This window comes from Macrosteles quadrilineatus, unplaced genomic scaffold, assembly GCF_028750875.1.
Source record: "Macrosteles quadrilineatus isolate MER2022 unplaced genomic scaffold, UCM_ALF_1.0 Scaffold_3__2_contigs__length_128488019, whole genome shotgun sequence".
Taxonomy (NCBI): domain Eukaryota; kingdom Metazoa; phylum Arthropoda; class Insecta; order Hemiptera; family Cicadellidae; genus Macrosteles; species Macrosteles quadrilineatus.
Window position 1 is genome coordinate 47,628,381 of NW_026542596.1, and position 25,482 is coordinate 47,653,862.

At 35.3% G+C, this 25,482-nt stretch overlaps 1 protein-coding gene across 1 annotated transcript; it reads left to right on the plus strand.

Moving 5' to 3' along the window:
- The first annotated feature begins 5,268 nt into the window (after positions 1 to 5,268).
- LOC128990346 (conserved oligomeric Golgi complex subunit 3) lies at positions 5,269 to 24,551 on the plus strand. Its single transcript, XM_054412688.1, has 15 exons — positions 5,269 to 5,766; positions 6,535 to 6,636; positions 7,251 to 7,370; positions 9,076 to 9,183; positions 9,913 to 10,080; positions 11,131 to 11,357; positions 12,936 to 13,154; positions 14,719 to 14,858; positions 18,390 to 18,550; positions 19,196 to 19,334; positions 19,928 to 20,103; positions 20,340 to 20,466; positions 21,326 to 21,528; positions 22,264 to 22,449; positions 24,216 to 24,551. Exons 1-15 carry the CDS (start codon positions 5,623 to 5,625, stop codon positions 24,423 to 24,425), a joined length of 2,430 nt encoding a protein of 809 aa, XP_054268663.1. The 5' UTR covers positions 5,269 to 5,622; the 3' UTR covers positions 24,426 to 24,551.
- The last annotated feature ends 931 nt before the right edge of the window (positions 24,552 to 25,482 follow it).

The window sequence follows — 25,482 nt, forward strand, 5'->3', positions numbered from 1 at the left end:
CTCCATCCATCCACAAAGTTGACCGTCATAGCAGGTTGACAAACAAAACCGATGATAAAGTGGGTTTTTTTTTTACTAAACACTATATGAAACTACATTTACGAGGCGAATAGTACAAAGACAATCTCAATAAACGATGAGTACGAAAATAATGTACAATATTTATCGTATGTTGTTATATTTAAGGAAGATTGCTGGTTTTATATTGCTGGAGTATGTTTTATCTATGACATTATTTATTCACCATCCCCGTCCCGTTAATTAGTTATTTTGAAGAATGGTTTGAAGTATTTCAAAATGTTTTATCATAGATTAAACATAGTATGTTTAAACTATGGTTTTATTTATTTTACGGGCAATAGGTTTGTCGCCATACCATTAAGAGAGCATGTTGAAACTAATGAAACACCATTGGCCAACATTTTCTGCATGGTGTGCCATTTCGGTTTAGTTTATTGTTTCTACTTGGTCTAGTCATAGATAAAACATAAGTTACTCATCATGGTCTAGTGCATAATTTTCATGACTTAAGAGAACTGGAAATTTAAAAAATACCCCCGTCGCAGCAAACCTGCATACTAAGCGAATTTCCATTTACCCGGCTCGATTTCTGTTAAAATATTCCCTAAAAATTTTCAGATTTATTTCCTATTTAAATAACATTAATTTTAGTGAGTAGTTAGGTTTGCTGCTACGGGGAAGATGTTGAGGTGTGTTTTTTCAATTGAAATATTGATAGCTTAGTATGAAATAAACCAAATTGCCAAATTTGATTAAAATATATCCATAAACAAGCAAACTACAACAGTTTTTTTATTCTCCATAAGAATAACATGGGAATTTTAAATTTACAATTTTTTAAATTTTCACCGTAGTCAATGAACATTCAAAAACACTTCAATATACTAAATTATTTGTTTTTTTAAGCTCTTCAAAATGGTCTAGAGAGAAATTTAGAAAGTTGTTAGGGTCAAAAATGAGAAAAACCCATTTTACCCTATAAAACCCCCCATAAACCCCTGATCCCATGGTCCGATTATGCTGGTTCGCGAACTCGTTCGAAAAATGTAGGTTTACACGTTTGTACCAAATTTCATCAAAATCGGTTCAATTTTGCTCGAGTTATCGCGCTAACGGACACATATATAAATATATATACATATATATATATGAATTTGAACGGATGGTGTTTTTGGCCTCTGGGGACCTCAAAACGAAAAAGTAAATCGGTCCCGGGTCTAGGTCTTACCATGAGACCTACGGTAATAGCTTATTCCCTATATGGGAAATTCGCTAATAAGAGAACTGGCATGCTCTGTATTAACTGGTTAGTACAGTATTAGTGATTTGTCCAATTGTTATGCTACTGAAAGGCTCAGTAAAATATGATACAAACTTGGATCTCTCAAGAATGTAGGGGGGGGGGGGTTGTCAAGGCGCCACCAAGACAACCAACGCCACCTCGATGCTTCGGTCAGAGGCCCAGAGACCAACCACCACAATAAAACGAGGGAATTAGGATGTCTCAATGGGTGGAAGTGAAAATCTCTTTGATCATTGACTTCCCATGTAGCACAGATGGTTGGGCCAACGTTGGCCAACTGTGGGACAGTTGGTCGATGGTTGGTTGGAGCTTCCACAACCAACCAACCGTTGTCCAACTGTATATCTCGTAGTTGGGCCAACCAATATTTACAACTGTGGACCAACATTGGTTCATTGTTAATGAAATACATTAATATGAATTGCTGGGTATCATACATCAAGCCAACCGTTGTCCAACCGTTTTTCACTCCGTTGGACCAACAAAAGATACTTTTGTTGGACCAACGATGGTCCATAGTTGAGTTTACACGACTTTCATTCTCTGGGTCTAGCTTTCACAACATAATTATAATAAAATATCTGGTTTTACAATACCTTTATCAGTTCCAAAAGTTTCCAAAAGTTTTTGGAACTGATAAAGGTATTGTAAAACCAGATATTTTATATGTTACAGTTCCGGGGCTAAAACAATAAATTTTAATAATTATAATAATGCAAATATTTTTTAAATTAATATTCTTTAACTTACTTGCAACAATTTAAGGGGAAAGAGTAATTAATCATATAACAGTCAATTATAATAGCATTAATAATCTAACGGTAATTAATTAATCTATATTCAAATACCAGTATCCTCTTTAACTCCAAAAAAAAATAACTACTTATGATGCCTTAACAGATTAACAGAATCATATTATACTGTGTAGTATCAAAAATGTTTGAAGTATTGCGACTATTGCAACTGTCGGCTACTCTTTCACCACTTGAAATCTCTCTATATATACAATCACAGATAGCTCAGTGGTAAGGTAAGAGGCTCATAAGTCGAAGGACCCGGGTTCGAGACCCGTCTGGGCCAAAAAAATTTTGTTCTAGCTTTTTTTCAAAATTTGTTTTTATCAACTATTTTAATCAATTTACTCAACTAATAATTATGCTTTTCGTACTAAATCTTTATTATTTTGTGTGAAATAAAACGGTTGGTTGGATATTAGTTGTGTTATGGTTAGTTGGCCATCAGTATTTTTGGATGGTTGGGTTGGCTGGAAAACAGTTTAAAGAGGTGACATTTCTACCGTTGGCCAACTGTGTGGCTCCACAATTTACCAACGTTGGCCCAACCATCTGTGCTACATGGGTTCGATCTAGGATATTGAAACAGAGTATGTATGTTTGTTTGAGTGCTTTAATATTCTGACCATAGATAAAATATAATGTCTGAAACTTGTGTTAAAAACTGCCAGAACCGTTTCGGTCCATAAGAAGGGCAATGCTTCCATTTTGTTTAACTTTAGGCCTATTTCTATCTTGCATGTTTTCTCAAAGATTCTTGAGACCATAAAGAAGAAGCAGCTCATGTTGTTTTTTAAGGATAACAGCCTATTCACTGATGCCCAACACGGTTTTAGAAAAGGCCGCTCGACCACCACTGCCCTGTTGAGCCTGGCCGATACCATATCTGAAGCCTTTGGATGGCATGAGTCTGTCCAGCTTATAGCCTCTGAGACTTAAGCAAGGCTTTTGACATTGTGCCTCATGAAATCCTCTTACTAAAGCTAGGCAAATATGGCATTGGCGGCATTGTCCTCAAGAGCCTCTCAAACTATCTGAGTGATCGTAAACAGGTTGTGTCTCTGCAGGGGGCCCTTTCCAGCGTGGGCCATCTCTCACACGATGTGCCTCAAGGATCAGTTTTAGGCCCTCTTCTATTCACGATCATAATTAACGACTTACATATGAATGGGAGATTGTTATTATTTGCAGACGATACGACATTGCTGACCAAGGGTGCTAACATATTAACTATCTAGCAACAGAAGCTGAATATCTGCTTGAAAAAAACAAAAGATTGGTTCGTGACAAAAACAGACTCAAAATAAATTATGACAAAACCCAGTCACTAGTCTGCACCCTAAAACAAATAGTTGAGGAGGAGGGAGCGGTAAGGCTCCTAGGTTTCGTGGTAGATTCGAGGCTGAGTTGGAACCAACACATCTCGCATCAAGAGTCCTCCATCGCCTTAGAAAACTTAGGCCTGAAATTCCCGAAAATTCTCTTCTGTCAGTGTATTATGCGTTGTTCCACAGCCATGTGACCAATGCGCTAGTACTGTGGGGGCACTCCTCAGTGGCTGAAGATGTGCTGCTCTTGCAAAAGGCAGCCTCGAGGATAATAACATCTGCTGGCTACTTAGATCACTGCCGACCTATCTTCAAGGACCTAGGAGTCCTTACAGTATACAGCCAGTATGTTCTGGACATTCTGACCCTATTGAAGATCAACTTAAAGGCTCACCTTAGGAGAGAGGAGGTACATGCACACCACACCAGGAGGGCCCAAAACATATATTTTCCCCACTGTCGTCTCAGCCATACCTCGAGTAGATATCCACGCTCAGCCATAAAAATTTACAATACGCTGCCCACTCGAGTACGGGAGATGGGTGCGCCCTCTTTTTAAGAATTTACTAAAAGATATATTGATTACTAGCTGTAACCCGCGGGCTTTGCCCCGTTTAACTTCTTAATTTTCAAGATTATCTCGTTCGCATGGCTCAATCACGTCCTGGTTGAAGTTTGTTCGCTACGCTCACTCACCTTTAGGTTGGAGCTCGTTCGCTACGCTCACTCACCTTTAGGTTGGAGCTCGTTCGCTGCGCTCACTTGCCTTCAGGTTAGCTCGTTCGCTACGCTAACTCGCCTCCAGGTTGAAGTTCGTTCGCTACGCTCACTCACCTTTTGGTTGCAAATTAGCTGTTGTCATAAATGTAAAAGAAATAATAGTGCTGCACCCTGTTGGTAATCTTTGTAACTTAAATGCTATTGAACATCATAGAACAGAACCAACTTGTTTAATTGAAACAGCTGTTAAGATTCAATAATTCCATTTCTCATAAGGTTAACATGGGAAACTCCAGAGCCACTGGGGCGGAGCCCGAAAGGATTTTTGAAATAAGAATATGCCTATATGTTAATCGGGAATGTGAGCTATCATCATGCCAAATTTCAGCCCAATCCGACCAGTATTTTTCGCGTTCACTTGTCACAAACATACATCCAAACTTTCTCATTTATTAGTAGGAAAAGGCCACTCCTTAAAGGAACTTGAGGATGAGCCCCTTGTGAGATGAGTTTCTATCCGCCTTGCCAATAGAAACGGCCAAGTTAAGTTAGTGACTCGGTATAATTACCGTAAATAATGTACATAGTTTTTATATTTTATTGTTAACAAGTATAACGCAATCTATCAGACTAGTTCTGTCAAAGATGAAGAATTCAAGTACTGTATACAAGTAAGTAAGTAAGATATCTCATCTTCGTATAGTAAACCTGGAAAGACTTGTTCTTCTATCACAGTTAAATCTTTATATTCTCTATTTGGACAAGTTACTTTAAGTCATATTATACAATTATAATTCAGAAATATAATATTCAATCCTTGGTTGAAAATTATCTTCAATCAACCATGAACTTTTTTTGAGCAGCTGCATGGTACAAAAAATCACAGCCTTAATTAAGCTTGAATGAAAGACGGGATTGACTCAAATGAAACGGTACGGGAACGGGACAACGGGACTACGGGTACGATTCGGCAGCAGGATACAACAGCTTGTCAAATAAATGTCAACACTATCACAACAAAACATCACCGACCGAACCGATTCGTGTCGTGTCGTGAGACTGAGAACAGAGACTGACTACTGCAGACAGATGATAGGCTAAAGCTACTAACTTAAAATGTTTACTGTCATAATCACAAGTCCGAGAGGGTTCATATTTAAGTTTTGATTGATTAGAGTTTTAATAATCATTTATACATTGTGCTTTTTTTCATTTTGCATTTCGTGTTTAACAGTTTTAAGAGGTCAAAATATTTGTGTTAAACATCAAAACATGGTTAAACTCTGAATGATCTGGTTTGACTACTGACTAGGCCTACTATCCTAGGAAGTATAGGGTAGATTCATGAATGTTTTGGTTTGACTATTAGTTTTAAAGACGGCCTAGATTCTTTTTTACAGGCCTAGGCCAATTTTACTGATGATATTATATTATCTGATCATTTGACTAGATAGTTATGGCTGATGTTATCTCTAAAGAAACCTACTCTAAAATTCATGAGTGGGAATCATCAACTAATTCATTAGCTCCCCTAAGTAGTTTTCAAAGAAATGCGATATTAGATTTATCTGATGAAATATCTCAGTTGCTCCTTCACGAGGTTAGTATAATGTATTGTAAATCTATAAGTAGGCCTATATCAATCGTTATTGTTTTTGGATGAATTGGCCAAGCATTTTTTAAATGAGTAGGCCTAGGCTACTGTAGTTCTTTAAAGCATAAGTACACCTCTGTTATGTTTTTTTATTTTTCTTAAGGAAAACTAACTTAGCCTATTTGCACAACTGTTGATCATATTAGGTAGACTTCCGTATCTGTTGTCAAAAACAACCAAATGAAAATATCGATTGGTTAGTAAGGTTAACCAAACGATATAAAAATAAAATACCGTAATCGATATATTGAATAATTTTTCATTCGGTTGTTTTTGACAACAGATACGGAAGTGTACCCATCATATTAGGTAGCAGCCAGAAAATTGATCTCTGTGCCCTCCTGAACTATATGCTAAAATGTATTTCTTTGAGTGCTAAGTAATGTAAGTTAGGCCTATTTATGCAAATAAACTGAAAAATGAGAATATTATTTTATAGGTAGCTTAAAAACAGGGAAAAGTAAAGTATAGGCCTATTGTTATTCATATTCGTAGGCCTTCATCATTAACGTTTTGGTAAGTTAGAAAGAAATTTGCCTATACATTATGTCTCCTTCCATAGTCCTTTGCTGTAAGGAATTGGACAGGTCGGGTTAATACAAAGAATGCACTAAGTTATGTTAGATTTACAGAATCTTATTCATAATTTACATTACCTATTCTATTTACTCGGAGGGTTTAAGCATAGGCTATACTTTTTGTATTTTGTTCAAGGGAGAAGATAAACTAAGTGATGACTCTGGCCAGAACCGTTGGCCAGATGAAGAACCACATTTGTTAAAGGGTGTTGAAACATCTATTGAATCAACAAACCAAGTGGGTATATTTTACTAGCCTATATGTCAATATAGCATTTACAGTATACCTTACAGTAGCCTAAGTTACTCACTGACCAAAGTCAACGTTAGTTTTTGTCTTTATCAGTAATGATTAGAAATAGAAATTTGTTTTCTTATCCCTCTGCTCAGCCTCTGAACCATCGTTAAACCTTAAACATTATCCCTTGCTTAGGCATGTGCAATTATTTTGTATTATGTTATACTCTTACATAATAGAGAGGGAAACATACCATTTTTGCAAGGGGACACAAAACGACAAAAGATGTTCTGATAAGAGATCGACTTTATTCAACAACTGAAACTAATGTGTGTGTTCAGATAAATATACTTTACTTAATTTAAATATAGGCCTATACATCTACTTAATATAACTTAAATATGATAAATAACTTAAGAGAAACACTTGATAGGCATTTTGGTTTAATTATTTAAATACCACAAGACAAAGTTGTAAGTAGGCCTAGATGAAAAACAAAAATTGTGTCATAAGACTGAATGCTAAGAAATATTCTTGGATGCATTACAAATATTGTAATACCGAATATTGAATATTGAATTAGGTTTTCAGGTATTTTAACGTTCTGTTGATAGTTTCTGCAGTGGTATTCAAATCTTGAGAATGATTGGTTGGAAGATGAAGATTCAATCTACACAAACTACTGCAAACAGCTTGCAGAGCGTAAGGAGGAATGCTCTCAACTTCTCTCCCAGGTAGTAAATTATGTAAAACTTATACAAAACTACCATTCTAATACATAGGCCTAGTAAGTTATGCAATTATTTCAATTTTAACAAATTTCTGACCACCACATGGGAAAATGTCCAAGCTTAGCTTCTTAAAAATCTTCTTAATTAATAGGCAAGAATAAATAAATTATTTGTACCCATGTCTGTAGGCCTATACCAAAGATTTTAAGTTGTACAAAATATTTTATTGAGTATTAAAGTCCAGTGGTTTGGTAAACTCTCAATCGTACTTTTTGGTGATAAAATGTGTGCGTTAAACGCAAGTCATCGTTTCCAATTCATAGAAGTGTTTTTATTAATCGTAAAATCCTCTGTATACATAGCTTCTTGGACCATACCCAGAGATATGTTGTAAAATAAACAGTTCTTAAGTGTTAATTAGGCTTACAAGACTATAAACGTGATAAAAATGTGTTCACAACAATATTCCTACAAATATAAAATATGGATAGTAAATTACATATTCTAGGGTCCAGTAGCTTACATCTTCCATTTTTACCCTATAGCCCCGTTCACACGGGGCGAGTTTACAAGCTACAAGCCGGCTTTTTTACACGCAGCTTAGTAAAATAGCTCAGTGTGAACGACGTACTCGCTCAAAAGCTGCTTGTAAAAAAGCTCTGGAAAAAGTTGACGCTGCCGCTACTTTACACGCCAACTCGCCAGCTTTTGAGCGAGTAGGCGTGTAAAGTAGCCCAGTGTGAACACAGTTGCTTCTGCGCGTGTTATTCAAAGATGGTGGAGGATTTGGTTCAAGCCAGCAACTGAGCGAGTGGAAAAAGCATCGTGTGAACGACTACAGGCGCACTCGCCGACTCGCCGGCGTCTTTCTACACGCCGGCGAGTTGGCTAGTGGACAAGCTCCGTGTGAACAAATACAAGCACACTCGCCAACTCGCCGGCTTCTTACACGCCAGCGAGTAGCGTGTAAACTCGCCCCGTGTGAACGAGGCTTAAATGTTACAAGCATCTATTTTAAAGCCAAAACCATTGTGGGATAATTTGAATATGTTACTTTAAAAATGTAATAAAAAGACAAATTTTGTAGTGATAATATTTAGATATTTTGATGCACGCACCTTTTGACGTCTTGAAGTCGAGTTGTAGTTAGGGGCGCCCCTGTGATGATGGGAGATGCTTTCACTACTTGCACTGTTACCTAGTTTTGTCCTAGTTCTTTGCAACACTGAATTTAATATAATAATGTGAATGTCCAAAACAATAAATAAAACAAAAAACTGCTGCTTGCTTAACTAAAATAATAATAAACTGGTATTTTAAAAAGGGAAAGTAAATGGCAACTGATGGCCTTAGAATGAGAATTGAATAATACAAAGTTACTGATGAACTTAGTTTAGAAGTTTAGTGGACTGTAGTTGAGTTGAGAGTGACCGGTTGACCGGTAGAAAGAAGGGGGGAGGGAGAGAGAGAGAGAGAAGATATGACGGTCTGTCTCTATGGAATTGAAACAATTGGATTGGGACTGAACAATATGGAACTGAAATAACATTATGGAATGAAATATTCTTCTAAGGCCAAATGGGAACAAACAATATAATAGAAATCCTTGACAACCATATATGTAGAAACTCATTGCCAATCAACTTTATTTGAGTTTACCTGTCAAATATTAGGCTTACTCATACTAGATTTATTTACTACTTTGTAGGTCGAGTCATCACTGAGCAATCTGAATGAACTGAATCGAGAATACCGTCAGGTGACCAACAGGACCAACTCACTTCATCAAGTCAGCGAGCAGCTTCTCGCAGATCAGGCATGAGTTTAAAATTATTTTTATTTTATCTTGATTGTTTCTAGGCCTTGGCATATAATACATCTTTATGGGAACTGCCTGGTGATTGATATTAGCTATGGAATTATAATTCATTTCCATCCTAGCTCCTGAGGTGTTATATTCAATGTGACAAATAGGTTTACATAAGCCTACCTTATAATCCAACAAACAGCTCATTTTTTGTCACAGTTGTTTACATGTTTTGGCTTGTATCATAAATTGTTATAAATTGAGCTGTTTGTCGGATTATAAGGTATGTAAACCTATTTATCACATTGAGTAGCTATGGATTGTTAATGTTATATTATTGTTCACTAAATATTTCAGATAAAGACTGGTTCTACAAAACACACATAAATCTGTAATCTCTCTACCTTCACATGTGCTCGGTCAAATTAGATTACTACTAGCCCTCTAGGTCAAACGAGAGATAGATAGGGGCTTAACATTAGTGTGATTGGTTAAATTTAATTGGGTTACCTAGAGATAATCTGGCCTACTAGTTACAGTACCCTTTCTAAAACCGACCCTTGATATACCACTGCTAAGTTTACTACCTTTGCTACGGGAAAAAATATAAAAATTAAAACAGTGTAGTGAGGCAAAAACATGTTTCTATCTGAAGTAATGGTTATGTTAAAAAAAGGCCTAACTTCAACCCAAGAACAAATTATGCGCTTACATTTAAATATTGTACTCGTTTACCAGATGAAGCTGAGCGACATTAACAACGCAGTGAGTGAGAGACTGGACCAGTTCAAGGTCCTGCGGCTGATAACTCAGAGGCTGGAGTCACCAGCGTTGTCTGTCAACAGCTCTACCTTCACCCAGCTGTTGGACCAGCTGGACGGAGCCATACAGTACATGCAGTCACACGTCAGTAAACATTCTATGTGTGATTTACTAAGGAGATGAGCGGTAAAAGTGTCATAAAATAACAGAAGTTTTATCATTATCATTTAGGTACTTTGGTATTATACCAACCACATCGATAAATCGACTTACTAGGCCTAGTTTAAATAACAAAATCTTCATAACAAATAAAATAGGTCTACATACCATAAGTCGTCAATCCTACTCTGAAAATCTTCCTAACCTAACATAAAACATAGTCCACCATAAAACATAGGTTAGGTTGGATTTGATGTGGTCAGTATAGTTCCAAAGTATCATCATTTTTACTAGAGGTTACCAGGTTGCTAGAGGTTGCAGGCCAGACTTATTTACTATGACTTGAGTAAAAAATGTTGACCTTTGGGTCTCAGACTCTGGCTGAGATCAGGCTGCTTTGGAAAGTATTGATATAAAAAATATTAATTGCTACTTTACAAAGGGTCTTCACAGATGCTTTCTGCTGAGTTCACCTTATAACTGCTTTTCACACACCTCAAACATAAATGACCCGGCCTGAGCTCAATCCGAAAATTATTTCTGGTCCAAACCGATACCTCAGGCCAACTGTTAGTCCAGCTCTACCTTTAAATTTTTGTAGCCTGCAGACATCTAATTATTACCATTATTGTTTTAGGAATAGAATGCTACCTTGCTGCATATATATTGTAGAGTGAGATCTGTGTAGTGCCGTTTATGAATAAGAACACCTGTTTCTTTTGCTTGGACGATTTATTAAAAGTCAAATAATCAAGGAAAGGAGTGTCTAGTTTCAAACCCTCAAAAAGCTACTTTCTCTATATTGAACAAACGACCTAATGAACTAACTTGTGTATTTAAATATAATAAAAATTTGCCTTAAGACTTGAAATTGACAACGATTTTTTACCCTCAACATTAATGGAGACAATTGCACATATTAATAAAATGGAACATGTTTATCCATCTCTTAATTACACAGATTAAACCAGCTCGTTTGCAACTATTGTTCAGTCTAAAACATATTTGAATTTATTGAACTGCTGTCTCTTGCAGCCAAACTTTAAAGAGTCATCAGTGTACCTGGCCCGGTATCAGCATTGCTTGGCTCGAGCTGTGAGTCTCCTACGATCATTTGTCACCTCTGTGCTGATCCATGCTACTCAGCAAACAGCAGCATATCCAACCAGCGATGCCAGCCACTACGCTCGCTTCCAAGCACAGGCCATCAAATTGAAACCTGTACTGGAGCTCATCGAAAAAAGAAGAGACAAATTTTCCGAGTAATATCATCAACTAGTACTTTTCCTTTGTAACTGTTATGTAAAATTTGAAACACCTTAGCAGTAAGTTATTTTCTTCTGAGTGGTAGTACGTACTAAACTAGCCTTAATGTACTTCTAGCCTAATTGTAATCACATGGCAAGTGGGAAATTGTTGACAAAACCCAGAAGTAATATTGCATTGGTTTTTAGCTTAGGGATAACGTCTAAAGTACAGACAGTTTGAGAAAAAATGCCATATTTTAGCACCCATACTTGGTAATCATTAGAAATAAAATTAAAGTGTATTTTTTTTTTAAATTTAATAATACCGTATTTAATTTAGTATATGGTTACTTTTAGCTTTGACAAACAGTTCTCGAGATTTTAGCCAAAAAAAAAATAATGGGGCCTGTTTTTGCTATTTTCCACTAGAATTTGCCTCATATTTATGGGGACTTATGGTATAATCTTCCTTAGGTACTTAGAAATATGTGTGAAAAGTTTCAAAACTTTCGGATATTTTTGGAGGTTGGGTCATTAATTTACATACCGATTGACAGTACGGATAACAAGGCCGGTTGTACGTAAAAACGGTATATTTTGACTGGACTATAACATAGGACTTCTTTATGACAAATGACAAATGGCAATTCTTTATTGCACATAACATCTTTTAAAGTTATTACAAACATAATACACAGACAGGTACATTGTCAAGGTTTCTAATAAATAAGGAACTAAATATATAACAAACATTTAGCCAGTACAGTACCCCTACAAAAGCTACAGCATGGTGGAACTGTTTATGTTAGGAGAGGTTGATGAGAGAATTGGTGTCTGTTACCAGGAGTCGTTGAAAAATTCCTCAAGAGTGTAATATGCTTTTTCCACTAAAACTGTTTTGATTTTGTCTGTAAATTTTGCTAAGTTTAATTGCTTTAAGGAGTTTGGAATTTTATTGTAAATTTTTAACCCCATATAGAGAGGACTTGTTTAATATTTTTTTAAATTATGAGTGGGGTATTAAAAAATGTCTTGTCTTCGGGTATTATATGAGTGATTACTAAGATGATTTTGAAACATACCAGGATTTCCATGAACCATTTTTAAAATTTCAAAAACGTATATTGAAGTTAGAGTTAAAATTTTAAAATTTCAAAACAACTGTCTACATGATGTTTTTTGGGGGCAATTTGCAAGAGTTCTGATTATTGACTTTTGTTTTTTAAAAACTTAGTAAAAAAGTAGGTTGGAGAGAAAAAACAATCAAACAATTTTTCTTCTCTTCAAACTACTCTCTGAAGTCATAAATCAGGAGGAAATATCAGTGTATGTATTGTGTTCTTTTTTTGTGTACCTATCTAATAACCCCTGGACTCTAATTTTTTCAGATAAGCTAGCCAAACTCTATTCATTTTTTTTAAATTCCTTGCTAGCCAAGGTTTGCTAGTTGGGTTTCCATGAAAAGATTTACTGAAAAACATTTTAGTAAGTGAACCAATTTCCTTAATTACAGCGAAAGTCTATATTTGGAACAGTTTATAATTGTCTTACTTCCCTGCAGTTGTACGCATCTTATTATTTTTTTTTCACCAGATATGAGAACCTACTGAGCGACTGTCAGCAGCTGTATCTGTCTCAGCGAGAGACCCTCATCAGCGATAGTGTTCTCAACACGATCCGAGGACTGGCCGAGAACATGTCTGGGGACCATTGCTCTCTCACTCGCTCTGCTTGTGCCTTTCTGATCCATGTTTCGCAAGATGAGCTGAGACTGTATCAGCAGTTCTTTTCTACCTCTACACCTCTGTTTACGTAAGTATCATGTGAAACTCTAGTGAGAAATAAATGTCATTGATCGTAGGGTTTTTGTTGGGGAGTCATCCTTTCTGATAAAAAAAATCTACCGATCTCAGTCAGTCGCGAAATGAAATATTATTCTTTTCCATCCAACATGCTCCTTAATGCTCATCTTATAATATGGATCAAATTTGTGTTGGAGTCAAAACAATATAAAATAAAATAACTAGGCCTAAAAACATTTTTTTTTTTAAGTTGAGGTAGGAAATTTGGGATTGATGGTTTTGTTTATTCAAAAGGGAAAACATCTTCGACTAAGGCGAGAATTTGGATAGAATCATTGTTTTATTCAAAACCATTTTGATGTGTTTATAGTAGAGAACAACGGGCCAGAATTTTTACTTTCGGTGAGGTCAGGTCAAGTTGGGTTAACCTTTGGGTCGGTCCAAAATCGGAGTTACTTTAAAGAATTTTTATTTGTAAGAATCCAATCAAGTTACAACAATAACTATGATTGTGTCAAAATAGTAAATGTTTTCTGTGGTCCCAGTTAAATAGTGAAAGTCCCCTGCAGTCAGGGTAAAATCACAAATGTCCCCTGCGATAACGGCAAAGTGGTGAACATCTTCCCAGTCGAAAAGACATTATCGTCTCCTGCAATCGCAGCAATATCATGAATTTTCAACGACGCAATCTTAGACTAGGCTCAGGGCTTGAGGACCAGGCTGAAGGATTTTTGAGGATATTTTCTACAATCCTAATAGTAAAAAGTTTGGTCTGGCTCGGCTCCAAAATCTCTCCATGTTAAATTATATTAAATTAATTTCCAAATCCTCTTCAGCATCATAACATTATTCAATATTGTATCAATATTAACCTGTAATAAAGAGTAATAGACCTAATCAGTTAAATTTATAACTAAGTCTATGATGGTAATGTAATGATGATAAATGTTATCAACTGTTAAAAATGTAGTTCCTGTTTTATTATATGTCGTAAAGTTTGTTTCAGCTGTTATTATTCCTTGTTAGATATCTATTTGTTGTTGAATGATTGTAATCTGAAAGTATATACTCATGTTAAATAATTTTAAGAAGATTCCTTGAATATTTACTCTTGTTCTTATTTTTTACATTTAATATATTTTTCTACAGTTTTTTTTGTCCCTTCAATATTTAAATTGTTTGTAATCATGTAAAAATGTTATAAGCCAAATTTTTTACTGTTTAAAAAGTAGGAAATATATTTTTGTACAGTTAATCGTTCACACTGACTCAAGACCAAGATGAAGATGGAAAAGACAATTAGTATTAAAATAAACGCTGCGGACAAGCCTTTTTTTAAAGGCTTATGCAGTTTATTAAAAAAAAGAAAGAAAAGAGCTGTCAGGACTGAACTACCGATTAATTTTCTATCAATACGACGCTTGCAAGACGAAGATGAGATAAGCCTATGAACTTACTTTCCTTCATGTTGCAAGCCACAAATTGTAGTTGGGGCTTTATTTTAGTTTTAAAAATACTTTGATTACTTTCATTTTCGTCCTATGATTTTTTATAACAGGATTCGTTATTTGCAGACAGTATCTGGAGGGGTTATGTGTCAGTCTCTATGACACGTTGCGACCCCTAGTCATCCACATGAAACATCTGGAAACTCTGGCAGAGCAGTGCTCCATACTGAGGAATGAGATGATTCAAGAACAGGTTCAAAACAACCGTGAGTTTCATTTGCTTTCTACTTTCTATGTAGGCTAAGGCAACTTAATACAAAAAGGGTTTTCTCTGTTACTTCCTTTTCCCAGCCATTCTACTTAGTTTGAAGTTCATTGTTGGTGATGGTGAGTAAATGTTGTTCAAAGGTTTACTGCGGACATTTTCCATTACGAATGTAAAAAATAATACACAACGTTTCGGGATCAGATTCCAGATCCCGAAACGTTGTATATTATTTTTTACATTCGTGATGGAAAATGTCTGCAATAAACCTTTGAACAACATCCTACTTAACCGATTTTTACGATTGAGGTGAAATTTTAAATATCATGACCTAGCGGTGGGATGAATGTTAACTAAAAAGATAATTTCCTTTAGGGCTTTGCCCCTCTTGTGTTTAATTTATTTATAGAGTTCGCTTTCAAAGACTCAGTGATGCTGACCCACTTTCTTTGTAAAAATTTAAAAATGTGAATATTTAATTTAACAGCTGACCTTTCAGTTCAATTTAAACACAGTCAGAATGGCTTTTAAAAAGTGAGGGTACTGTGGACTGTCAATAGAGTCAGGTATATCTACTTTATACCTATGAAACCTTCCAAAGTAATTGTATTCATCTTTAGCTGCCTTGTATATGATTGACTCTACCTCCTCAGGTAAAGTAGCGAAAACAAAGATAAGTACACAAACTTAGCCAAAGCTGGTTAACCTCTCGGAGAGCTGTAGTCAAAACAAACTCGCAAAAGAAAACTTGAGGTCTTACCTTAGCAACAAATTTAAGCATTGTACCTATTTCGTCCGCTCTATCTATTCGTACTATTTCTTGTTTTCTTGATGGTGGTTTTGTTTCTTGTTTTGATTAGCCTACTACTCAGTCCTCCGTGTGATTGTTTTGTGATTTTCTAGCGTTGGCTGGTTTGTTTCATCAGATGACAGGGGGTCAATCCATGTCAAGTGATCAAATACCAATTACCTCACCATTTTTTACAGGATTGATCTTTTTACATTAGATACATCTATGCAAAAGAAGCTTAAATATGAAAAAAAAAATTTTTTCACCTCATCTCGTTTTTTGTTATTTTATTTTAAAGTTCCAAAAAAGCGCGGTTTTGCGCTTTAAGGGATCTACGTTTTATTTAATATCTCAAGAAAGAGTAAAGATAGAAAGGTAAAACAAAAACCATTCTTTTCAGGATTAAATAACCTTTAATTTGATATACAACATGACAGTATTTCAAGTAATTAAAATTTCAACCCCCCAAACTCAAAATTTCAAAAGCCAATCCCAAAAAACGCATATGATTAAAAATTTTCAAAAAAATACCATTACTCCTTAATGTTATTAATAATTTATGTCCAAAAATTCAAATTGGGATCTTAATGGGATCCATATTAAAATAATTTTTTTCTATAAGCCTGCAATGTAAATAGACAAGTCTTAGGCTACAGGGCTAATAGTTACATTCATTAGCTACAAAAAATGTCTTAAGTAATGTAATATACAATAAAAAGCTAATAGTCTATAGGCCTAACCAGTTGTACAATACAAGTACAGTAAGCCTAAAGTGTCTAAAATTTGGTACCGTAATAAAATTTACTTTTTAACACTTTTTAAATAAGATATCAATTGAAATAAATGGACTGCTACCGAGTCGTGAATCAAGCATTCTGATATTATTACAAAGCTTGTATACTTAATTTCTCCTTTCTCATTGTAATAAACAGCAAATGGATGCACAGTAGCTCAGAGGTTATTATTCCAGTGGAAAGACTGTGCCTCGTCTTGGACCACAAAAGAGTAGTTTTCTGAAAAGTCCAAACTTACAACTGCTTTATCCTCTTGGATGTTTTCTTTCAAATCTTTGTAGTACTTGGATTGCTGACAGGATATGAATGAATGATTCTTTAGTTCAACAAGCTGTTCACAAAAACTGTCCACAAATTCTTCTACAGTCTCGCAAAATGTCTCAAATGTACACCTATCCACAGAAACCCATTGTTTGTATGTGATGGTCTCTATCATCCCCTCTTCAAAGTGGTTCAGAAGTACTTCTTTTAGTTTTAGTTCTTTGGTTTTAATACTCCTGGACATTTTACACATTTGTTTAGGTAGCAGTCAGGGGTATTTTCTTGGCACATTATTTGTGACAAACATTGTTTGTAATCGCCAAGATCAGTAGCTTCATCAATCTTCACCTTTTTCAGCTTTCCTCCGACAATCATTCCTTTTACATTCTGGTGCATTGTGCACACGCAAACAGAGTCAGTTCCATTTCCCCCAGCCAAGATACAGTTCTTCGGTCTTAAATCAGCGTACTTTGAGAAAAAAATTTTCACAGCTGATTCTGTTTTTTTGAACGGTTCAAAGTATTCTTTTAAATTTAATAAAACCAGTCTCTCTTGCACATTTTCTTTCTATCCATTTACTTTCATCACTACAAAATCTTTCTTGCCTGGCATAATTCGACTCACATCATCAGAGTTGTAAAAAGCTTTGACTTTATCTACAACATTCTGGTCCAAAGTGTTTCCTGGCTTTGGGTCTGGACATGACATTATTTCCCTTTTCTTTAACTAACGATTTAGCTCTTCTGGCCATCCTATTACTGACACCAAACTCGATTTCAATTTTTCACAGTCCAACTTTTAGGTAATGTTGTAAGTCTCAAGAACTTCTCACTTTTTTTGTAGTTTTCTGAAATTTTTCTTTCAATTCCGCAATTATTTCTGAATCTGGGTTAACTTGCTCTTCATCCTCAAAGAAGCTTGTATCAAAGGAAATTGATATCTTATTTAAAAAGTGAAGTTACCAAATTTTAGACACTTTAGGCTTACTGTACTTGTATTGTACAACTGAGCTTTTTATTGTATGTTACGTTACTTAGACATTTTTGTAGCTAATGAATGTAACGATTAGCCCTGTAGCCTACGACTTGTCTATTTACATTGCAGGCTTATACAAAAAAATTATTTTAATATGGATCCCATTGAGATCCCAACTTGAATTTTTGGACATAAATTATTAATAACATTAAGGATCCATGGTATTTTTTTGAAAATTTTTAATCATATGCGTTTTTTGGGATTGGCTTTTGAAATTTTGAGTTTGGGGGGTTGAAATTTTAATTACTTTAAATACTGTCATGTTGTATATCAAATTAAAGCTAATTTAATCCTGAAAAGAATGGTTTTTGTTTTACCTTTCTATCTTTATTCTTTCTTGAGATATTAAATAAAACGTAAATCCCTTTAAGCGCAAAACCACACTTTTTTTGGAACTTTAAAGTAAGATTACAAAAAAACCAAAGGAGATAAAAATATTTTTTTTCTAAATTTTAAATTGGTTTTATGTGTATATTAAATAAACCAAAAACTAACAAGAATGAAAAACATAAGGGAAAATTTTATTTTTTATTTTGATCACTTGATATGGAATGACCCCAGGGTAGGATTCCAGGTTCCAAAACATGATGTCAACTTGTCTTCACGATGTTGAACAACAATTATTCATACAACTTTCTTGTACATTTTGCAGCCACTGCCCTGGAGGCGTTTGGCAAGGTGGCAGAACAGCTGTTGCAGGATGTACAGGAACGTCTGGTGTTTAGAGCTCATCTCTACCTCAAATCTGACATTGCCGAATACAATCCCTCCCCTGGTGACCTGGCATACCCTGAGAAACTGGAGATGATGGAGGTAAATACTCACACGTAATTGTCACTTTGTCAGAATTGAACTATTCAGAGCACACAATATTTTGTTAACTGGGGAGCGAGCTGGCCAAGTGTTAGAGCGCTGGACTTTGGTCCTCGAGGACCCGGGCTCAAATACCGCCAATCACCAATGGATTTGATAATGCTGCGACCTCCGCTAGACCTACCTAGCCTAAGTAACATGGAAAACAATTCCGGCTAGAACTTTGAGGAATACAAAAATAATAATATCCCCCCCCCCCCCAGGGAACTAAATTGTCTACCTCAACTTTTTCTAAGGTATGCATGCAAGCTACTATCCATTTTTTCTAAACAAATCACCTTTCTTAGGCTTAGCACCTTTCCTCAAACAAAACTAAGTGTTATAGATTCAAAGAGTTCTAAATTTCCTCAATGAAATTTCTTTGTATTTTTCTGTCATCTCCACTCCACTACTAGGCCTACAATGCTTAATAGAATTTTTACTGTAGAGACAAATTTACAAGAGTTTAACTGGCCACATTGGAAGTATAAAGTTTAATTAAGTCTCATTTATGTTTCTCCTTAAACTTAAAAGTTATGGAAGTTTCTCCTTGATAGCCTATATTGAAATTATACCCCAGTTAAGGAGATTATATGTTTTTTGCAGAGTATCGCCCAGTCACTACATGATCAGGAGATGGCTGCACTCAGTAGAAGTGAGTCCCGAGCTTCACTGGTGTCTATAGGCTCCACAACATCACAAGAAGTATCCCGGCTTACAACAACACATAGAAACTTTCCTGCGAGTAAGTCATTATTGTGGATGATTGTTCAGAATGAAAAATGACCTCCTAACTTTTAAAGTAATTATATGTTTTTAGAATGCATTGCTTTTTAGCGATCAATACGCTGAAAAAAATGCGATTGAAAACACTGGATAGTGTTGCAATATGGCCTTGCTACTGCTTACCAGCCCACTCTGTTCCTGCCAACCCTTGTTCTGTAACAGACCGTCCAACTTTCCATTGGCTGGTTGTTTTCGTTCAACCTCTGCACATGATACGAGGGCTGTTACCATTTTCAGTTTTTAATTTTAATGTAAGTTAGACATTGTTTTCAATGGTAAAATCAAGCAACGATGTCGTCATTGGATGCCTAACAAACTACAAATCTTTCACTCTTGCTAAAAATAACAGCAGAGATTTAATAAACCACTCAATTTACTGAATACTGTACACATATTCCGCTAGTTGTGCAATTGAACTTGTTTTCAGTTTTAAACCCCTTTATCCCAAAATTTATCCAATTTGAATTTTTTGATACTTTAATTTGGTACTGATCCCTTGGAGTTTGAACTATCCAAGTTCCATGGTACTTTATTACATGTTTTCACCTACAGGTTCCCCGGGAGACTTACATGGGATGTGGTATCCCCCGGTGAGACGGACACTAGTCTGTCTTTCCCGACTGTATCGCTGCATCGAGCGACCGATCTTCCAAGGTCTATCACAGGAGGCTCTCACACTGTGTATACAAAGCATCAACAGTGCCGCAGAAACCATCAAAACAAACAAGGTTCGATATATTATTGTTTGTGGTTTGCTTACTCACATAATGGAACAAGATTTAATATTGAGTTATCCAATCAGTTCCTATAATTTTGATGTATTTCAAAGCACTTTTTTCTATAAGTATATACTACACAACTAATTAATTAATCATTTCTTTATGTTTCAAATGTGTCTTGTGTATATATTAATATTGTTTGAAACCCTAAAATATTAATAAATCAGTTGCTATTTTCTTTTTAGACTGCATTGGACGGGGAGTTATTCCAAATAAAACATCTGCTCATCCTTCGTGAACAAATTGCTCCATTTCAGGTGGATTTCACTGTGAAGGAAATGAGTTTTGATTTCAGCAAAATGAGGACAGCAGGTAAGTTTTTGTTTTTTGCAGCTACTTAAAGATAATATCAATCTGGTAGCTGATACAAATTAAATGCACAATAGACAATTCACCATCTAATTATTTGCTCATATCTAATAGTGTTCATTCACTTCACTAATAAGTAACATAAATAGACCATTACGTTTTGTAATCACACAAACATGCCATTTACAATGGCAAAGACTCAGTGAAATTGCCAATTCATACAAACAATTAAGAAAGTCATTAAAACAGAGAAGAGAAATTCAAACATACCCATAATTATTACGACAATGAGTTCAGAAAAAAATATCATAGTAAAATTATCATTATATTAACTACTATTGAAATCTTAAAATATTGAAATTTCTTTAATTTAAAAATATCTGAACCATAAAATGTATAGTAACCTTTAATAAACATAATATTATCTATAGATAAAAATTGTAAGGATTAAATTATTTATATGTACAATGTGCCCTATTTATTCTAAGATAGGATTATTATTTGTGTGTGTGTCAGCACTAATTTTGAAGTGTACATCATGTAAAATATGAATTAACAAAAGTGTTAATCTGCTATTTAAAACTAACGATTTATAGCGTTCTTATGGGCATTTAATCACTCATATAGCTTATACCAGTTAGGATCTCCTGTAGGAAAACACTGAATTATTTTTGCTCATTTAGTTCTTTATGTAACTAACTCTATAGAAAAAAAACACTTTTGGTGTGCAAACAATTCTTTTTAAAGATCGATGTAATATAAAAAATGGTTATATTAATAAAGATGCATTGGATCTACAAATATAAATAACTTCCCTCCAACAAAAAAGAGCAACCACTTTTAAACAGGACATTGTTTTCAGCTTATGAACTACTGCAGAAAAGAAGTCGAGTGTTTTCAAGCAATGCCTTGCTTCAGTTCCTGCTCGAAGGCCCTCCGATTGTCAAAGAACAGTGGCTTGACTCTCGTAAAGATGTTGACAGGCAGTTGAAGAGCTCTTGTGAAGTGTTCATTGCAGACGCTGCCAACACTATCATTGGTCCACTATCTAGCTTCCTTGACAGAGTAAGAAGTTCTTATTATTATTTTAGTTAATTTTTTTTTACCCGATGCACGAGTGACAAAAAAACGTTTAACAACTGTACATGTTTGCACATCTTTAGGGAAATCGATGATGGTTTCGATGTGCTAATTTAAATGTAAAATTAATATTTCCTGCTTGCCACCATTGTACTTGAAGATACTCTCTTTCCCAATAAAACCTTCCTTGATTGAAAATGTTGCTATTGTCGGTGAAATATTCCAATGTTTGTGTGTACCTTGTCCCTTGTAAATTCTTTCTCATTCAGATAAGCCTACTATCCTAACCTAATAAAATGGTATTTAACCTTTATGGTACCTGCCCAGTCACATTTTTCTCTGTAAGATTCATAGATTTACGATTAATTTTTATAGCTTCTGTATTGTGTGATATGACAAATAAAGGTCAAAACTTAAGTTGTAGGACGATCCTTGACACGTAAAGTAGTGTGTAAAACTCATACATTTCAGTAGTGATTTAAAACGTCATTGTCAGGCCACATAAGGAATAAGGATCCACTTCATAAGATTTTTCAGTATAAGTTAAACACAGCTTGTGTGAAAAAAAAAAATCAATCACAGATAGGCTTTTCAAATTAACTCAAAACGCAGTTCATCAACTTAATGTAACAATGCGCAATCCTGTGGGCAGGACTCGTAACTTATTTGGTGTTCAAGCTCTTGTAAGACTCCTAATTATCTAACTGGTTGGCTGCTCAGGTACAGTCCCTGAAGGAAACGGAGGGTCTGTTACGAGCTCAGCCGTGGGCAGGTTCGGACGAGATACACACTCTAGTGCAGGATGTGACACGTAACATCAAGACTAAGCTGCCAACATTGCAACGTAGCATGCAACTGTACCTGGCCAATAGGGACACAGAGTTCATCCTCTACCGACCCATCAAGGTAACATGCCACCGTCCTTATCCATCACTAACTGAGTCAAGATATGATTTTACAGTAGTCTTGATTGTTAGCCGATCTAAACTGGTCACGGTGAAATTCGATAAATTGGATTTGATTTGGATAAGAGAAAAGTGAGATAAGCAAAATATTTACAACTATCATAAAAAATTATTTTAAAATCATTAAGTTATAAAAAATTCTCCGGTACTTTCCTGTTAAAGGGAACATTCATTATTATCGATGATTTTTTTCTCGATATATCGATATTAACAAATTGAAACATATCAGCTGACAATGACGAAAAATATTGTTCAGTATCAACAAACAGTAATGAAATGAAACTGTTCTAAAATAAATAACCTAACATAACTAACCAAACTTGCTGTAACATTTAAAAATTCCGCGTTTAAAACTTGCCTTTTATATTCAAACCCAAAGGGAATTTTTAAATGGTACAGCAAGTATGGTTGGTTATGTTAGGTTAGCTTAGAACAGTTTCATTTCTTGTTGTCAATTTGTAATGGATCGGAAAACAAAAACATCGATATATCGAGAAAAAAATCATCGATAATAATGAATGTTCCCTTTAACAGGAAAGTACCAATTCTCCTTTGTCAAACCTATTTAAGGTATCATGTTTGTTCCACAGAACTGTTTCCGTTTCAAACCCATCACCACAAATAACAAAACCACTAACAATAAGACACTAGTAACAGTAATAACTAAGATGAAGCGATTCAAGTCCACTTAGCCACTGTCTTAGCAACTAAGACATGAGGGGTAACAGTGCAATGTAGTTCTGAGGAGTTTACAAACTGTGGTGTGCAGTGCATTAAGACAGTGAGAAAGTACAGCCAAATGAAGGTCTGTAAAGCCTGGCGTTTATTTTCCAAGTATAGTCCGTGGCGGTAAAGGGGATGTCTAAACTATGTTGTTATGGTGTCCACGAATAGATACATTTTCCACATGGATACATTTTCTTTTTAAACTAAGATCTGTGATGTTTTTTTTATTATTTTGTATCAAATTAAACATTCAACTTTTCGATTTAAATTTTTGTGAGCCAAGCCACAATGGGTTGTGCTAGTTATTAGTTAGTGTACAAACTTTTTTTGTTTTTTAATAGATGTGAATACAGTAGAACGTCGATTATCCGAAGCCCGGTCATCCGAAACGTCGGTTAACCGAAAGGAAGAAAGAAGCAAAAATCAATAAAATCGCGCGCCAATCACGACTGGCCGTAGCGCTACGCCACCGCACGGCTGCTAAGGCGGGAGGCGGGACGGGCATACGTGACGAAATTGTCGTGCGCTATGGCCGTGCGCACCACTCCTACTCCCACTGACTCAGTCTCCGTCTCTCTCAAGTCTCAGTCGCCTGTGAGCATTCGACAGTGACAGTTCGTATGGGTTTCTATTGTACTGTTTCATTCTACACTGACTATGTCGTCCAAACGTAAACGTGAATGTGTTCTTTCTGTACACATTCTGATAGTCCAGTTCTAAGTACTGTTGTACATGTTTGTTGCTGTATTGTAAAAATAAATCTGGATGTTAATTAATAAAATTTATATTATTGTACAGTAGGCTATCCACAGACGCAAAAACGGCAAATCACCGCCGGCCGCTATCCCTTCCCGTCATTTCCCGTTCCCCGTATTTTTCCAGTCAATGACCGATTATCCGAAAAATCAGTTATCCGAACACCCCCAATCCCCAATTAATTCGGATAATCGATGTTCTACTGTATTTCCTCTTTTGTTCCAGAACAATATTGTTGGCACGCTGTCTCGACTACAGAATATCTTGTCGAATAACAACGGATACACAAATGAAGACAGGATAATGATTGCATGTCCGACGCCGGAGCAAGTCGCTGTCCTTCTTTCTTCTGCTTCACTTTTGATGAACGAACAGCGGAAGATCAGTCAAGTCAGTTTACCACCAACGATAAACAAGACTGTGAGAGAAGACTGAGAACGTGGTAAAATCTAGTATCTGTTAACATTCCTTCTTAGTGCAGAACTAGACCTACTGCAGTAGGCTTAATATACCATGTTTGGCTGAAGGGACTGATTAACATGGCAAATACCTTGTGCAATACTTGATAGCAATACCATCTTTGTGGAAAGTTTTATAAGAGGTAACAGTTTATTCTTTTTTCTTTAGCCTATTATTGCTCGGATAGTGTTTATGAATCCATACTGTAAATGGGTTTCCCACCCTAAACCAGTTGTGTTTTAGACAAAGATAATTTTAGTTTTGAGGTTTTTAAAAATCATCTTTAAAAAAATCTTTCCTTTCAAAATTATTGGGTAGAGACCTTGTTTGATCGTCCCCAAAAAGTATTCATGGCACTCTTCGAATCAACAAATCTCTTGGCCAAAATTGATGACAATCGTTTTGTTATACAACAAAAAGTATAATTAGGCCGTGTTAAAAATGTGATTGGTTTGTTATAATTTCATTAGTTTAAATTGTTATTTTAAAACACTTGAGCTAAAACAAACCTAGCACAATATATAAATAATTTTAGGACGTACAGTATGCATTTTCTAAACACAACTCAAAAAATGTTATTCTTACATTATTGTGAAGAAAAAATTTTTTTCAACAAGTCCCAAGTTTAAAACCACTGCCTTTGTCAGTAAAATTAAAAAATAACTGTTATAACTTAAATGGATTATTGTTCTTGATTTGTTGTTTAATAGTAAAATGATTGTAGTAAAATTGCTACAATCCATTTTAAACCTTTGAAATTATACATTATTATATTATTGTTTATATATTAAGTGCTGTTGACTGTTTAGATAAATAAAGTAAAACATTATAAAAATGCTACAAATATTTAATAAAATTGGTTTTAAAAACCCATTTTAGTGACTATTTTTTCAAACCTTTTCAGTTGTGAAGGGCAGACAGTGAAGGTGATTAGTTTAAATGATTTCAGTGCCGTAAATCAGCTGGGCAAAAATAAAACTTGTTAACAATTTACATTTGTACTGTGAATTATTTATATATCTGTCGGTTAACA